Source organism: Astatotilapia calliptera, chromosome 5 (genome assembly GCF_964374335.1).
Source record: "Astatotilapia calliptera chromosome 5, fAstCal68.1, whole genome shotgun sequence".
Classification (NCBI taxonomy): Eukaryota; Metazoa; Chordata; class Actinopteri; order Cichliformes; family Cichlidae; genus Astatotilapia; species Astatotilapia calliptera.
The window spans coordinates 14,508,867-14,527,084 of NC_137426.1; the positions used below are offsets into that span (position 1 = coordinate 14,508,867).

General features: G+C 38.7%; 1 protein-coding gene across 1 annotated transcript; it reads left to right on the forward strand.

Moving 5' to 3' along the window:
* The first annotated feature begins 3,156 nt into the window (after positions 1 to 3,156).
* osgn1 (oxidative stress induced growth inhibitor 1) lies at positions 3,157 to 13,656 on the forward strand. The gene is made up of 8 exons (XM_026167361.2): positions 3,157 to 3,395; positions 9,148 to 9,210; positions 10,208 to 10,344; positions 10,428 to 10,619; positions 10,886 to 10,977; positions 11,820 to 12,019; positions 12,227 to 12,570; positions 12,678 to 13,656. Exons 2-8 carry the CDS (start codon positions 9,153 to 9,155, stop codon positions 13,254 to 13,256), a joined length of 1,602 nt encoding a protein of 533 aa, XP_026023146.2. The 5' UTR covers positions 3,157 to 3,395; positions 9,148 to 9,152; the 3' UTR covers positions 13,257 to 13,656.
* Positions 13,657 to 18,218: the final 4,562 nt, after the last annotated feature.

The following is an 18,218-nucleotide window of genomic DNA, read 5'->3' on the forward strand; positions in this document are numbered from 1 at the left end:
TAACTCAAGTGCAAGTGGAACAAATAGGCAAGCAGACTAACTAAAATGTGTTTTTTCAGTAAATTTGTTCCATTGTAAATTTGTCTTCTCACACAATTTTATTTAAAGGACTTTTACCTGCACTGTGGTGTAAAAATAACAATGAAAAAGGCTCAACTTAGAAGTAATTTTGAAAAGGTTTTTCCTTTAATTATTTATCTCAGGATAATGTTGGTGAAATTCCTGGAATGATTAGTACAGCTATGAGTGACATTGAAAGTGTGTGATCATGTATAAGTTGTATAGTTTTAATGTTTTATTTAGGAACAGAATGGTGTGTATGTGTAAGTTTGGTGATGGAGTCTTTATTATGAATGAATGATGAATTTTTATGAATTATTATGTCTATTTTTTTATGTTTTAGGACAACAGATGGAAATTAGCCCTTGGCTATAATCTGGTGTTTACATTCATGTAATTTTTTTTACATTTATGTTCATTAACGTACACTGTCCTAAATAAATAAATTAAATTAAATACTGAAGGAAAAACATAAACCAGCTTATTTTATGTTGTTGGTTGCATATAAATGAATACAAAGTTGTTCTAGCTGATCAGCTTTGTCCTGACGACACATTTTTATCCTCATGGGAATGATGTGTTTCAGGATTCCCCTCTCCGTGGAGCATGTGCGCTGAATGAGGAAGAAAATTAAGTTAATCGTGTCCTACGACCTTTACCATCACCTGTACGGGATTTGGTATTAACATGTTATGTCAAGTGAAGTGAAGTGCACAGACCTGCTCTGATTGTTCTGGTGACACTTTTTCTTCTTAGTTTGCCATCTTTGTTTTTATGAAATAGCTGAACTCAAACATTTGGAGCACTTGGTGATCTGTTCTGTTAGGAAGGGTTCACAATAAATGGTTTCATGTCACTAACAGTCCTGTTCGTGTTTAAAATAGAAACCCAAGAAGGCAAAATAACTTATTTGCATGGCTGTGCCTGGCTTCAAACCTATAGCTTGTTGTCTGATTATGAGGTCTGGGTGTTTTGGAGATGCTTCTCTGTCGAAGCTTTCATCTCATATTGACTTTTAAAGACATTGTTTAACTGATTCTGAAGTCCTGTGTTTTGCCTGCTTGTGTTAAAACCCCATTGAACATGATGACCATCACAGTCACTCTTCTGAGTAAGACTTTGTGGGGAAAGTAAAAGCCAAACAAGAAAAATCAATATTAAGATTTAAAAATAGGTCGATTTTCTGTCCGCTCTCATCACATTGGTTGTTATGATAACGATTATAAGGAAAAAGTGGATTTTTTTGTGGTGATTAAAAAAACAGATTCTGTCAAAAATTGAAAGTTACACAAGGACAACCCTACTGCAGGTGTGCTACTGTTAATTTGCACGAGGATCTGTTAAAGCTTGCATAACAGTCTGACTAAAAAAACAACAATCTTGCATGACACAAAGTCATCTAACGTGTTTTGGGATGTATAGCTGTTATTCCATACCAATCACTGCAGAACGTGGAAGGGAAATAGCCACACGCACATCTGAATTCGCTTCAATTTTAGCTCTAATGTGTTACAAAACATATAAAATCGTGCTTTGGGTTCTCAAACGTTAATTTCCAACCAATATTATATATGAATGTAGAAGGAAAAGTGGCCCACAAATGTACAATCTCAGAACGATTTATTTTTTTTTATTTTTTTTTACAAATGTATATCAAATAAATAGAAATAGAGGAAATGTGACTCCCTAATAATAAAAATATCTCAGAAACATCAGCTAGACATGAGACCTTTCAGGTTATTAAACTGTCATTATGCAGTGCTCTGTTTCAAGGGCACCTGGTGCTCTTAGAGGGGGAAGAAACAGAGGAGTGGCCACTCTGTTTGCATTTCCAGGAAACTCAAACGCCACATGATGAAATCTGTTTTTTCGGAATAAAACAGTCTTAGCAGAAAAGTTAACGCGACGTCGCTTTAACAGCAGGGTAAACAACAAAAATACACAACCACGACTAAACTTTACCAGCTGTGAATGAAGTGTGGTGTAACGTATGGCAGCCATATTGGAGGAACTCCAGTGTGAGTCAGCCATGAAAGCTTATAGTCTTTTTAGACAGAAGTGTGTGAGAGGTGTGTCTCTTACTACTTTTATTTACTCTATATGTGTACATGGATTTGCTTTATCTTTATGTAATTAAAGTTTAGCTGATTCTGATGATTTAAATAAATCTGAATGCTCAGGGATTATATAACTGTTCCAGTGCTTTGTAGTGATGTTCAGCATGTTGGTTTTGCAGTCATCAGCTTCTTCACAAGCATCAGGGAAGTTCAAATTTTAGGTAAAACAGTCGTTAGGTCTTGTGAAACGGGAACACATCAAATGTGGATCCTGCAAACAGCTAAACATGGGAACAAAGGTTTTCTCATCAGTATGCGACATTTAAATGCTAGTTTTTCATGATACCATTGTTTAAAGAATTATAAGGATGCTTCTGACAGGACAGAGATCAAAGTATATTATATTTAACTAACAAAAATGAAAATAAAAACTAATTAACTTACTGAAACAATCATGTACGCTTACGAAACTGAAATAAAAAAATTTCAAGGAAACATCTTTAGCTTTAGTTTAAGAAAATTATATAAGGTTATAGAAGAAGCTACCAATAACTCGGAAAAAGTGAAAACTGGAGTTAAACTGAGATTCTCTAAATAATAAACTTAAACAAGCAGATCCACACTGCAAAACGACTATAAATACTGTAAGATTTTTTTTTAAGTCAAAATTTATAATAATCCAGAAGCAGATCTAAATTTGGCCTTTTTTCTCTCTTTTTTATTTATACAGAGACAATGACTGTGTTATGCTGTAATAATAAAATAAGAAATGTGTCTTTTCTTTATTTCTTTTCTGTTTTCTTGTGCATTTATTTCTTAGTTATACAGACACGAGGACTGGCGTTTGTTTTAACAATAACGAAAGAAAATCCAGTCCATCCTGTCGTCGTCTCTCTCCATCTCGCAATATAGACGATTTTTGCTTCGCTTTATGCTGACGACGTAGCAGCGTAAAGATGGCGGCGTTCAGGGGGTAAAGCCGGGGCAGCGTCTAGGAAAGAGGCGTGATTCTTATTGGTCGACGGGGGAGGGGCCATCTGCACTGTTACATTAAACGAGTGAACGTGCTGCACGACGCAGGAGTTTGAGGCTCGCGTTGAACACGTGCGGGGGGGAAAAGAGAAGGCGGCTATAAAAGAAGGGGGCAGAGCCGCGACATGACAGACTGAGAGAAGAGAAGAAGCAGCAGAAACAGAAGACAGACGTGAAACCCTCGTGTCTCCTGAAAGGCTCAAACAGCACGCGGGGGACACAGAGCCTCACCTCCGGCGCGAATCAGTGAGTAGCCCGAGGCCACCATCTTTCTTCTTTATCCATTCATTTAGGTGAGCATCCATTGTGGCGTGAGTCATTGTCCTGAGTTCGTGGAGCGGTTAGATGGTGAGGGCAGGCTCCTGTCAGCCGGAGCTGGGAGCTGTGAGTCACGTAGCTGACCGGCAGGGGAGGGGCGTGGGTGGTCACGACCGGACCGAGCGGGTGCAAGTGCAACGTGGGGAGAGACGTTTCTAGGGTTTTCCTTAAGAATGCAGAGCAGATAACATCTGTAGCGCTCATGCAGACGTGCTGCACAAAAAATGGATTTTTACTGGAAAAAAGTATTTGTTCCCTTTATCTGAGTGTCCGTCATAATCCTGGAAAAGTTTCATCATCCAAAAGTACTCTCAATGCTGAATCATATACATTCACGTGGTACAGCATGCGTGGTTAACTTTAAATAAATACAGAATGATACGTTTATAGATTAATTTTTTAAAAGCACATTTGCTTCCTATACACAGCTATATATAAATACATATATATTAGTACAATTAAAAGTAGAATATATTTCATTAAGTTTAATATATAAATTATTTTAGGGATACTAAAGATTATCACACCATAGCTAAACAGTATTCTTATAGGAAAAGTATATTTTTATAAGTTTACATTTTGTAACACAATAGCTGGTGAATGATTTGTTTTGGTACTTTGGGTTTTGCACATAGTTTTATAGTTGTTAATGTCAATAACTGCTTCACTGTGCTGAAACAATAGAAACAGCTTTAGAATTCAGTTGCATGTTTATCTTGAGGTGGAGTCGGTGGGTGGTGGTTTTGCTAAAACAGTGATGGCTGAGAGTTCACAGGAAACTGACAGGAAGGTCAGAGGGCTGTCGGGACACCCAGTGCCAAAATCCCTAGAAGGAAACTGAGTAACACAGGGAAACGAGTTTAGTTTATACAGACAGGTGACAAAATTAAAGAGGGCTTTAATTTATGCTCTGTCATAAAGGTACTGCTACTGTGATGTTCTCATATTGCACCTGGTTAAATTTGACAAACAGGTCAGTGTATGTACAGTAAATTCTGACTGCAGACATTTGAACCCCACTCTTGGATATTTTATGATAATGACACCAAATAGATTGTATCAGGCACACAGCACTGGCTGTCAGCACACAGAAATCCCACCCACCCATTGTTTTAGCCTTGTGTTCATGAGGGGGAGCTAGTCAGAAGACAGCTGGCTGAAAAGGATCAAGAAGTGTGAATACTTATGTGTTTAGTGTTTTAGTTTCCAATACTGCACAGGAACCGATTTGGTTCTCCCTACACTTTGCAGACTGCAGCAGGCGTCTAGGCAGACATAACTGAAATCTCATTAGCCGTCTGGCAGGTGCATATGGCGGATTAGCTGGCCAGATGCTGGAAGCTTTAAGGTAGACGTATGCACAGGTGCCATATTGAGCATTTCTCAAGTATTTTCCACAGGTAGAAACAGATTCATGTAGGGCGTTGCATAAAATCAAGGGGCTCAGATTGAGAGCCTGTATTAAAATAGCAGCAGCAGTTGGATAAGAGTTTAGATAAGCCTTTGCTATATTTGCAGCCTGATGAGTAGAGAATCTGATCCAGTGTCATAGAGATTCAAGCTTCACAGGGGCACAAAAGAGGAGAAACTCACCAACGCTTTGTTTTTCCCCCCTGTTTTTGTAACTGCTTTGCTTGCACCATTCATCAGAAACGTAAAGCAAAGACGACTTTGCCTGACCGTTGTTTAAAATCAGAAATGGTGCCTCAGTTTCACCCCCGAAGGGCCATCAGTTATTTAAAATATGTCTTTAAATAAGTGGGAGGTTTTCTGCTTTTTAAGTTAATGTTTCGATTTGCTGATTTGAGTCTTTTGCATGAGCAAAACATTTGATTATGTAATGGTGAGCAGCTGATTTAGGACAAGTCTTAACAGGAAGTTGCACCCTGTAGTTTCGAAATAATATGAGGGCTTTCATGGCTCCATATTGTTGTGGCTCTGCACACTGCACACACATACCTGCAGTTGACATAAGTCGAGACACAACTGCTGTGTCATTGTTATAGCTGTGTGGTTACTGAGTTAATTATATACGCCACCTGTGGCGGGACAAACTTTCCTTTGCAGTAAATGAGTCTTACTGCAAGTGTAACAAAAAATGCTTTAACATAAGCTTACGCTCTGTGTTGAAAAGCCTGTTTGGCAGGTAGACATAGGGAGATAGAGGTAGTGATAAAACATATCTGGTTTACAGTATTTGAATATTTGTCGGTATCAGCTGACAAAAAAACATAAGTCTTACCGTAAAGGAAATACACAACCTGGAAGTGTAGTTGCTTCATTACTTTTTTAAGTATGCCTCTTCTCAGAGAAGGACTGAAAGTAAAACATCAAAACAGGTTCAACATTTAATTTTATTAAGGATTTCGATGACAGTAAAGGTGAATGGAAACCTCCTTTTGGGGGAAAATATAATAATTAAATCAAGGTGTAAAACCGAGGTCCTGTTTTAGGTTAAAAGCACTTCTTACTTGTAACACCACCACGTCTCCAGCTTCTTAAAGCAGTATTTGTAGTCTAACTTAGGACCTTTATGTCTCACTGGCCAATATTGCTTTGGCCAGTGCTTTGATACCAAACGACCTCTTATTACACCTGGAATGGGAATACCGAAATGAACTTGTATAACATGTAAGTCTGAAACATCCAATATAAAAATGGGTGTTTGGCACAATGACTAATGAAAAAAAAAAAGACTATACTGTCAGGTATCACGGGTCATGAATGATGACTGCTATGACTGGTCAGTTGTGTTTTATCCAGTTGACGCAGTTAGAGTTTATGACTTTTATAACTGTAATATGACCCAGAGATCACTGCAGGTGTGCTGAAGTTAAGCAAACATGCACAGTACCTCATGGCAGACTCATTAGTTTTCTTTTTATATTTAGATTACAATTTAAATGAGTGTTTAATTTGAAAATAAGAGTAACTCTTTACTCTGATAAACTATAGTAATTTGGAAGTACCATACACAGAAGTTGGTACATCTCATTAAGTTTGCTTTTTTTTTTTTTTTTTTTTGAGATAACAACTTGGCATAACTGTTATATTTGGTACATTTAATGCTGTAGCTAAAGTCCTCTTTTTTGTAAGCATAAACACTGAAAATAAAGTGTTTAATGACGTCTGTGCTGCACATTAGTCACATTTCCCTGGAAAACACTTTTGGCATTTTGTGCCAAAGAAATTAAGGAAGCGTAATTATCCCCGCAGGTCAATCCCAGGGGGAAACACAGCTACTAGGCTTCATTTATTCATGGACTGTATGTGTGTGCAGCCCGCCTTCACTGGGCTCTCTGCCACCGTTTGGGCTGGATTATGTAACCCTCTATCTTTCTCGCAGCTACTTTTCTTTTTCACGCTGATTCTGGTTCAGTCAATCCTCTTTTTTTTCTTTGCCCCTTTTCAGTGCTTTGCTTATCTTGACCTTGTGTTTTTTGTTTTGAGTCATCCTCTTTTTCCCTCCATGTCCTGCAGTAACTTTCTTTTCCCCTGTGTAAGCATGACTTAGCAGATTATGTAAAGGGGCAGGTCTGTGCAAATGAGTAACGTCATACCTTAGCTGACATCATGAGCTATATTACAGTTGTCTATCTATCTGTCTAGAGTGTCTGCAAAGGGGTAAATGCATTACACTCTTGCACCACGCTTCATAATTTACTTATTGGGCATTCAGTTAAGTTTTAATGAGTTGGGTTAGAGACAAACAGAGTTTCTATGTGGAAAATGACTTGCTCCCATTTCCGTGATGAATAACTATATTTGCAAAGATTTCCTGGTCATTGCATCACAGGGGTGGGAAAAAGTAACTGCACACTGTTTTGGTACAAATAAAGGCACCGTTACACCAGCGGCACTCCTCTGTGGCTGCTGAAACTGCAGTTCATGCAAGGTGTTTGGTGCTTTTTTGTTGTTGTTTTTTGTTTATTTTAATGGAAAAAGCCTCCATCCTGTCACCAGTGCATTAAAGATTTGAAATATTTCTTAAAGATAGAAAACAGGGACCCTTTGAGTGAGACCTTTATTAGAGCTACTTGATGAGCAGTGAGCTCCTTCTAATGAGGATGTATTGGAGACCATTTCTTTTACCACCATCTTTTTTTTTTTCTTTTTCATTCATTCTGCTAATTTTGTTTAATTTTAGACTATATAGGCCTATATTTTGTGACCGGTGGAAAAGGGAGTTAAATTTGTCACTTTTTCTTGTGGAATAATTTTTCTAAACACTGAGATTCCAGCAGACTTGATGTTTATTTTAAACCACACTGAGAGGCATGTACCCAGTAAACACAGGGGCGATACGAAGTAAGACGTTCCTCCCTGAATATCAGTTCCTCGGTCGTTCATTTCTACGCTTCGTCCTCCTTGTCGTGGTCATGATAACAGCTGAAGGACACAAGATTTTCTCATTTAATGGAACTCCAAATATTTTTGTTTTTTTACCTCCAAATATTTCCTTTTTTTTGTTTTTTCATGGTCACATTTTTGTGTCAGGCTGATCACAAAACACTCAGTTTGAGCCTTTCTCAGTGTCAGACCTGCAAGGCCAAAATAATCAACATCGTCTCATGCTGATAGTCTTTCCTGGAAGTCCTCAAAATAAATTATATCATTCGTTTGTTTGTATCACCTGAAACGGCCAGTCAGAGCTTTAATGAAACAACTTGTAATCGCCAAACTCACATTTTCCCTTTTTAATCGTGTGAGCTCCAGAGGTTGCCTCACTCGTCATGAATACAATCAGACTAAATGGCGCTTGGCTTGTGGTCCTTTAGTACATAAACTGTGCAAAAAATCCTCAGCAAGGTCTCCTTTCAGAAAAAAAAAGAAAAAGTTGAAAGTGTGAATTGTTTCTTCATTTCAAACAGATTTTTATTTTAGCATTTGAGGCCTTTGGTTCCTTTAATAAATAAAGTTAGAAACAAAGCAAACACATTGATGCACATTAAAATGAGTGAAAGTGCTTAAAGATTAGCTTTGTGTTTAGAAAATTCCAAGCAAATAAAAGACTCTCCAAGGCCAAATTTGTTGATTTAATCCACAACAGTTAAACTTAACAGGTGAAAAGAGGCGCGCTGCATGTTGTGGGGGTAAAATATGATGCGAGTACAGGTCGTGTGCCCTCAGGCTTTTAAGCATCTTGTGATCTGAGTGAGTTATTACATTTGATTTAATGCCTTTTCACCCTGGGTTAATGTCTAAACTTACAGTGGATGTGTTTTAGTTGTAAAACTGATTCTCGCACTTGACCTACTGCTGTGTGTAACAGATCTAGTTCCTCTACAGCCGACCTTGATGTACTGAGTTGACCTCAATGTCTTGACTTGTTTGTAAACTCAGGAATAGTAAAGTACAGCTTCAAACTTGCAGGTTTGAAAAAAATTAAATCAGAGAGTAAACAAGGAAGAAATTAGCGTCTTCACATGAAGTCTCTCTAGAGACTGTCTTCCTGTGTGGTTTATGGTGTATGTGGCAGCGTCATATCTCTATCTACGCCATCTCGAGCTACGATGTCAAACTGAGGCTCTGCAGGGGAAGTGTGTGCATGTGTGTGCCACAGGTCACATGAAAATGAACTCGACTCACCATTGTTAATGCTGACTGGACTCAACAATCATTAACTGTGTTGAACTACTTTCTCAGTCTTGTATAAAAATGTCTTTTCTCCTCTTTGCAGTTGAAATGGACCTTCATGACAAAGAAATTCTCCCTGGAGACATCTTGCCTGTGGTGATCATTGGTAAGAAAACACACATGAAGAACTGCAGTTTTAATTGTTCGGTTACAAACCTCAAAGGAGCAGTCATTAGCTTTGTTTAGGTGTGTGCTCGATTAAGTTATTACAGCAGTTACTAATGAAGTTCACACCCTAAACATTAGCCAGTAGCTTTGAAATAAACCTGACAAACATTAAATTGGATCGTTGTGATGGAGCTCAGAGGGAACTGCATGAGAAGAAATATACTTCTGAAAGTGAGTTGTGCCAGTTTTGCTTTGTCTGCATTTCTATGGTCTTTTGCATGACTCTGGGATTCCACTTTATAGCCTAATAGTTAGCCAAGGTATTAATTGGTTATAGGCTAAATATGGCTTAGATTTTAAGAGATGAACTCGCCAACAGCGGGAAGCAGATGTTGCACAAAAGTGAGGCAAACAATGCAATACTTTAAAAGAAACCCACTGTGGTTTTCCTCATTTTCAGTTATAAATGCAAACGCTGGCTTTCTTATGGGTTTTTTTTCTACTGTTGGTTCAGGTGAACACTCCTGCAGCATTACAGCTCACTAATGGAAAAGAAGAGCTTTACTGTCCATGAATCAGTGATGAATCCAGATTAATGATTCACAGAAAAAAAATCAGAGTGAATCCTCGCATCAGCAAAGGCTGTTGTGTTAAAAAAAAAAAGGTTCAGTTGGATTACTTAGAGAGCTGAAAGTGGGATAACCTGACTGTGCAACTGTTGTACATGGTTTTGCTGAATCATTGGCCTCTTGTATGTGCTATATCCAAACCCCCTGAATCATGCAGTACACTGACTTTAATGTCCCCCTTTCATTGACAGGTTTTATTTTTGTTTTTTGCAATGTTTCTGTTGGAAGTTAAATTGAGTTATTCAAATTTTCTTTTTCTTTTTTTTTCTGATCTGTGTTCAGCTGTGCGGTAAAATTGGTAATAACCAAACTGCATTTTTTCTGAATGTATAACCAATCACCACCTTACCTCTCATTTATTTTCAGGTAATGGCCCCTCAGGCATCTGCCTGTCCTACCTGTTATCAGGTTACACCCCTTACCTGTCACCTGAGGCATCACATCCAAATCCCCTGCTGCACAGCAAGCTGGCAGAGCAGCCTCACCTGTCGCTGCTGGAGCAGGTAAACGTCTTTCTTTTCTCGGTGAAGTTGTGAAGTTGCATTAGTGCAGTGTGAACAGAGCCTCACAGATGCTCCCTTTGTAGGACTTGGAGTACCTGTGCGAGGGGCTGGAAGGGCGGTCGTCCAACCCCGTAGCGGTGCTCTTTGATTCATTGTTGCTGCCAGACAGCGACTTCGGATTCGACCACACCTCTCCGCTGGAATGGCGATACGAGCCAGAGCGTGCCATTCCCCACCTGGTGCTGGGGAAGGGACCACCTGGAGGAGCCTGGCATGTAAGTTACAGAATAGGTTTTAAAGGCTAACCCATTCTGTTTTGTGTAAGCAGAAGGATAAACAGTCGTCTGTTTAGTCCTTATCATCATAAAATGTTATTTTATAAGATGGCCTGAATTCGATCGTAAAGTAGATATGGTTAGCAAACACATAAAAAAAATGTTTTGCCAGCTGCTTATTTACACACAGAAGTTGATGTGCACGCGATAGAAGGCAAACAGGATTTGAATAACAAAAGTGTTAACAATGTGTGTGCTGTGTGCAGGCAATGGAGGGCTCCATGCTGACGCTGAGCCTGGCTAACTGGATGGAGCTTCCCGGGCTGAAGCTGAAGGACTGGATGAGAGACAAACGCAGGTCTGCTCATAATAAAACCGCCACTTTGTGTACAGAGCGTGTACGACGTGTTGTTTAAACACTCAACAGGGTTCATGAAGTTTTCAACCGTAATAAAGCTCCTGGCAGAGAGGCTTGTGTACAAAAAGATGTCTCCACAGTGGACAAATACTATCTGATTACCTTTATTAATAACAAATCTTGACCACCCGGGCTTATGTTTACGAGCTGAGAACCTAAAGCTAAATGGGGTTTGAGTTTCAATGATGGAGCTGCTCTTGTAGTTAGCTTATACTTGGATTTAATCCCCACAGCCCTGATTATTAAGACTAGACTCAAGCTGTCATTGCAGTGAGGCTGCTAAGAACAAGAATGACTTTTAGGAGATGTATTGGTCATATAAATGAAAATAAATTGATAATGTAATGAAAATTGATGAAATTAAGACTTGGAGGCCTAAATTAATAAGTTTTTTACCACAAAGAAAATACAGTTACAGTACTCTTCTGAGTAAGCTGAGCAGAGAAATAAAAGAACAAAGCCATTGATCTTCATGCGTCACACTCTTTAATTTGTTTTTCAAATGACTCAGCCCAGCTGGACCCACTTGATTTACATAAAATAGCAATTTGTGACCATAGCAGCAGAACAGTGGTCTTTAATTTCTGTGCGCCACACTCAGACTTGTGTTTCAATATCGCCCCAACAACTCTTTCATTTACAGATTTTTTTTTTTTTAATCAAAACTTCGTTAGTAAATATCTTCTTTCTGATCCCTAATACTCGTCTTCATGTCCTGTGTCTGTAAACAAATACGTGTTTAACCTGTATCCAAATGTATTTTCGTGTTTCTTTCACAACAGAAATGTGCGAAATGACCGTGCTACACCAGCAGAGATCGCCTCCTACTACCAGCACTACGTTTCCCAGATGTCCCTGGAGCAGAACTTTGCCTGTGGGACTTTAGCCACCTCTGTGACCAGGCAGCCTATCAGCCAGGAGGGGTCGCTGCCCTGCTGGAGAGTGACAGGAGTGCAGCGGAGAGAGGGGGAAGAGCTTGGAGGTACAGTGAATGAAACTCTCTTGATCACTGTTAAGATTTGTTGTGTTATAAAGTGTTAAAGCACATTGCCAGCTGAATATTAGGATTCTAGGACCGCACTAAAGTAGTTTTGCTTGATTCACTGCTCAAAATCATATTAATATGGACTTCATGCAGCCTCTCAGTAAAGCCGATTTTCACCTATTGATTCTTCTCTCCTACTTTTAGATGGTTCCACGCTTTCAGAGGAGGTACCTTTCTCCGTGTTAGCACGCAATGTGGTGTTGGCGACGGGCACGCATGACATCCCGGCCAGACTCGGTGCACAGGGCGAGTCCCTGCCCTTCGTGTGCCACTCATTCTGGGATCTAGAGGCAGCCATCGCTCGCGGTGAGCTCGACCAGTCGTCAGACCCAGTTCTGGTGGTGGGGGCAGGACTTACGGCAGCCGACGCAGTACTTGCCACCCACCATCTCAACACCCCTGTCTACCACGCCTTCAGACGGTCAGTCAACGACCCAGAGCTCATCTTCAACCAGCTGCCTAAACTGCTCTACCCAGAGTACCACAAGGTGAGGAGAGCAGAGCCACTCAATTTCCTGACTGATCGTCATGGCAGCTGAACCGGGTCGTCTAGGATTTTAATCGCCTAACCTCTGTTCTGTACTTTGTCCTCCAGGTTCACCAGATGATGACTCAACAGCATCAACGCAATAATTCACAACAGGACCATACGCAGAATCTTCATCGTTCCAACCCTTCTTCTTCTTCCTCCTCTCTCCCCCGGTACCCGGGTTACCTGAGCTTCCCGCGCCACAGGGTTGTCGAGTTCAGACCTGACCGAAAGTGCGTTCTAGAGTCAGACGCTGGCGAGCGGACGGTGGTTCAGGTCTCTAAGGCTCTGGTTCTGATTGGCGCCCACCCCAATCTTTCCTTTCTAGACAATAACGGGCGCTCGCTTGGCATGAACCCTGAGGAGCCCATCTCATGCCGGAGGAACCCAATTGAGGTGGACCCGTTTACAAACAGGGTGATTGCTGCGAACGGGCCAGGCATGTACGCCATGGGGCCGCTTGTAGGAGAGAACTTTGTCAGATTCCTAAAAGGAGGAGCGCTGGCTATCGCGAGTGACCTCACCAAGAGACAGAAGGAAGAGGCAGAAAAAGGAGAAGGCGAGCTAAGCATAGACAGACTAATGGACAGATGTGTGGACAGACAGACTCGGGCAGATCCAGAGGTTTGCCTTGTGGATGTGTAGCAGATTTTTATTTATTTTTTTAAACTGAAGAAAACCAACCAATCACCACAAATCTGTGATGTCACAGAGGAATCCACACTCAAACGCCATAGGTCAGGTCATTGTCGCCCATTAGTTGCCTATGAAACGGGCAGCAAGTGAGCTCTGACTGCACTCGCACTGGTTTGAAGACTTCTGATTTTCTTAGGTAAAGAAAAGCCTCCAGATGTGAGGCAGTTAGAACAGCTGCACTGTTTCCACCAGAGTCAGATGGCATTTGTAAGTAGGCGAGATGGAGAGATGAGTCAAAGGATGCAGTGGAGGACAGACAAGGGGTCTGTTTGTGTTGTCCCCATCAAATTGTATAGGTAGATATCACTACGTCAACATAAATTTTATTTATAAATAAAAAATTTTTTTACATTTAGTTAAAAAAGAGGAACCAGTCAAATGTTTTCCTATCACCACCTAGTGGTCAAATCATGCAAATGATCTCCAATTGCTCCTTTAAATTAGACCCATTCTATTAATTTCATCTCAATAGTCATTTTTGGATTTATTTGTATATGCTCTTATTACATGAAATGCCCGTTTCAGGACACCTGCCGGCCAGATACTAGGAGCATAATTCCATATTCAGGTTTACACCTTACCTTGATTATTTTGTTTTAGTAATTGTAATTCAGTATAAGCACCAATGTACCCTGCGGCAGAATAACCAGTCATTACCTTTGCATGTCTGCGAGGACACAAACTGACGTGAAGAAGCAGAAAGTCAGACTTGAGCGAGGCAGAGAGTTTATTAAAGACTGACTGGGGACAAACTTGAGTGACGTGGTCCTGACAGCTCGAGTTTCTGGACACTCTGAGAGCCTTATTCACTACAGTAACCACCTGATTAAACTTTAATCAGCCAGCAGCACCATATGTGACCAAACCGACACGTGTCGTCTCATCCTCAGCCTTTTCTACAGTGAGGATAATGAACATGTTTCCATAGCTAATAATTTATTCTGTTATTGCCACTGTCCTATTTAATTTTGTAACACTAACAATATTGTTTGTATATTGAGTTTTGCTGTTTTCTGAACCCGCCAACCTCTCGTTTTTCTATGTAAAGCTGTAACTGTACCCATCTGTGTATCTTTTTACATCCTAAAGTATAAAAATATTTTCTACTTTATACAAAAACAGAACAACTCAGAATATTTTTGTAATTTCTGTCGGTGATGACATTTAATCTGAAGCTTTGACAACATTCGGTTTTGGCTTCACTGTGAGTGAGAACTATTTTAAGCCCTATTTGTATTGAAGTAGTACAACAGTGAATGTCATTTACACATTAATCTACCAACATGTGGATTTCTTCAGTGCACTTTAAAATGTTTTCACCACACAAAGTCTGATTTGCTTAATCAGGATGCAACAGCTCACCTGTGCATTTTTGTTAATACATTTTTTTTTTTCTAAAGACTTTTTTTTTCTTTTCAGTATTACTTCCACTGCAAATAAGGTTTAATGTAATGAGATTGTAGTTTATGTATATATAGATGGCCGGTAGTTTCCATGTCTTCCTCACATTGACTGTTCAAAAGAAATTGTCCATGCATCAAAAAGCTAACTATATGTAGTAAAGATGTTTTGGGTTTTTTTGTTTTGGATTTTTATACTAATATTTGTTGAAGCTGTAAATTTCTTAAATTTATTTAACCCTCCGAGTTAATCTTTGGCAATCACAAGTACCTGAAACACTGTTTTCAGGCCTTGCTATCTGAATGTAAATTTTGGTTTTGCACATTGTGATTAGCTTGGTACCAAGCGAGGCTCCAAACCAACACACATTCTAAAAAGCATACAGGCTCTGTTTCCCAGACAAGGATAAAGTCTGGTCTCAAAGAAAAAACTTTACAGAGGAATTATTCTTGGAATTGTTCCATTTGTTTAGGATCAGGATTAATTAATGTCTGTAAAGTGGTGGGTGGGTTAGACCTCACGGGGTTATCCAGGAAAGAAAGCTTTTGAAATTCAGAATATATTTTACAGGAGTGTTCTTAGCGTGTCAAGATCCACATAACCATTGGCCCTGCACAGGCTGCGTATATTTTCCTATTGGCTGTGCGCTAACCTTACTCCCTCAGACAGATGCATGTCGAGGCTAAACAGCTGTCTGCAAACACTGAGGAGTCCACCTGCAGAAAAGCTAAAATACTAAAGAAAGAATAAAACATTTACCATCGACTTAAAGAGCTCGGATTTTTTTTTTTAGTTTGATGCACTGTACAGACAGTCTGATTTAAACTTGTCACTTAACATGTAAAAAAAAAAATGCCACAAATATGCAATTCAACTTCAGATTGAAAGTAGTAAAGAGGAAATCGTGTTTCTTCTTTAGGTGACTATGTTTAGCTGCAAACTGACTGGCACTGATTTTGTTTTCATGGGTTATAAAATAACGCCTGTTATACCATCGCTGTAGTCTTTTGCATTTAGATTGAGCTTCTTATTAGTATATGTACTAACATTTCTTTAAAAAAAAACAAAAAAAAAAACTAGAGTTTCTTTGCTAAACGCTTAAAATTTAAACAAGAAATGACAAAACCAGAGTTAGTGGTGCAATATTGTAGTTTAAATGGTACAAAGATTTCTGGATCCAGATAACATCTTTTATCAATAAATTAAATTACTATATATATATTTAAGTTTACAGAGCACAACGTAACATCTATACATCTGTGCGTTTACGACTGCTTCTGAAAAGTTGCGAAGAGATGATAAGTTTGATTTTTTTTTTAATGCAAAAACTTAATTTGGTGTTGTGTATTTGGTCAGTTTACTAATGTATTTATTGGCTAAATATTTCTACAGACAGAGTTGGTGTTGTCACCATCAATTAGGTATTTTTGACTTGTATACTGAACTGTGATCTATATGAGCCAGCAGTGCCTTAAGACTCATTATTCATGGCTTAGTATTTTGTTTCATAGCAGAGTAAAAACATCTGAATGTCTCTTTTCTAATGCAGTAAAATCACATGGTTGTCTTTAGATGTTATTTTTAAATCACAAAATTGTGTGATTTATAGATCGATAACTTTCATCTGTGTAAAACTTCAATTTTTTTCCACATTGTATTTGTGCCATGGTTTTTATTAAACAGCAGATTTTATGAAAATGTGTTTGTCCTGCTCTTTGGACCTTCCTTGCTTTTTTGTCTTTTTAAACTTGGAAAAAATACATATCTGCAAATAATTTCGCATCAGATCTTTATGATTATGCATACAAATTATTGTCATTTCACTGCAACAGTAGTTCATTACATCTTACATTTTATCACAGATGGCAAAAGTACAGACTTCCTTTACTTTAGTACAAGTACCTGTGTTTACAAATACTCCAGTAACAGCTGAAATACTGTAGCAGCTGTTTTTCTCAAGTAAAAGTGAAATACAGGCTCTGAAATGTACTCGCAGGAAAGAAAAAAGTACTTCTTTGAAGGACAATTCTGCTAACCATTCTTGTAAAAGATAACTGAACCATGCACTATATTAATATAATATAAAACAATATTAGTACATGAGGACGCAAATGCTACTCCAGTCTAAATTCTAATTCTCATGAAAGCTTGAATCTGTTATGTAGGACACATGAAGTGAAAGAGAGTTTTAAAAAATAACAATTTTCTGTTCCTTACATTGTAGATGGTGAATTCACCTCCACACCTAAACAGGAAAATTAGTACAATCGGGAGTTACAGTGGGATTTAGCAGGTAATGATCGAAACAGTTTAGTTGCTCAGCACACGGAAAACAATCACAACTCACAGTAATTTTCTACTGTGAGCTTCGGTAGATTTTCTTAGTGTACATGCAGCGATCAGCTGACCTGCTGTCTTGACTGACGTCCATCCCCTACACTGTTTACACTATCTTTATGCTAGACAGTATACAGTTGGTATAGAGATGAAATTTAGCTAATTAGTCCAAGCATCGTCAACCTAAATGCAATTTGCTACACTTGATGTAACCTAAATCTAAATGAAACCATGAGCACCACAACCACCTTGCATCAGTCCAACACAGTGCTTTACTGTGAATTCGCCACAGTACTGCAAACTAACCTGTTTATTTTGGACAAAACTACCCAGTATTTGAATAAACTAAGTTTGTATAGCTTTGTTTATTTTGCTGGAGATTTCACAAAATGAAAATACATAATTTATCATAACACATATAAAATCCAATAAGTAATTAAAATTATGACATTACATGTAAAATTTAAATCTACAGTTTATCATGTGTCACTGATAAAATTAAAAAGTTGTCAGAAAAATAAAAACTAAGATAAAGTACAGATACCTAAAAATTCTACTTTTAGAGACATATGATGCCACTTCACACTGACTCAAGTCTCAAGTTAGTTTTTTTTTTAAGTTGAAGATGCTACAAAATTAAAGAGTCTTGAAAGTGCGTTGTTAGCTGTTTGCTCAAACTCTCAATATGATTGCACTGGCAAGCACAGCAACATGAAAAGGCCTGAGGACAACTGCAGAAGATGATCACATAATTTTTTCCATGGTTAAGAAAAACAAACTTCACAATCTATAAATACCTTCATGAATGTAGAGGAGGGTTTACATCAAGGCGCAAACCACTGGTTACACTCAAGAAGAAGAAGGCCGGAAATGTAAAAGAGATTGCGCAGTTGCGGAAAAGCAGTTATAGACTTCTGACAGTCACTGACAACAAGAGCTGTTTCAAAAGCAGCCCATGTTCAAGGCGTTGGTTTGTCTAATTATATTTTGAGCTTGTGAAATGGGGGTCTTTGTATAAAAATCTATGTAATTCCTACACAAAGACTTTTTTTCATTAACTTCATTGAGTTAAATTTGAAAATCTGGACTTCAATCACATACTGATTGAAAAAAAAAATTTCGTGGTGCACAGAGGCAAAAAAAAAAATCATGATACATTATATGAACTCATCT

Bases quoted from the DNA above. Each gene is read 5' to 3' on its own strand.
- osgn1 (XM_026167361.2), top strand. From the start codon at position 9,153: ATGGACCTTCATGACAAAGAAATTCTCCCTGGAGACATCTTGCCTGTG. The intron at 10,345-10,427 runs GTAAACGTCTTT...CTCCCTTTGTAG, and splicing joins ACCTGTCGCTGCTGGAGCAG to GACTTGGAGTACCTGTGCGA. The intron at 10,978-11,819 runs GTCTGCTCATAA...CTTTCACAACAG, and splicing joins TGGATGAGAGACAAACGCAG to AAATGTGCGAAATGACCGTG.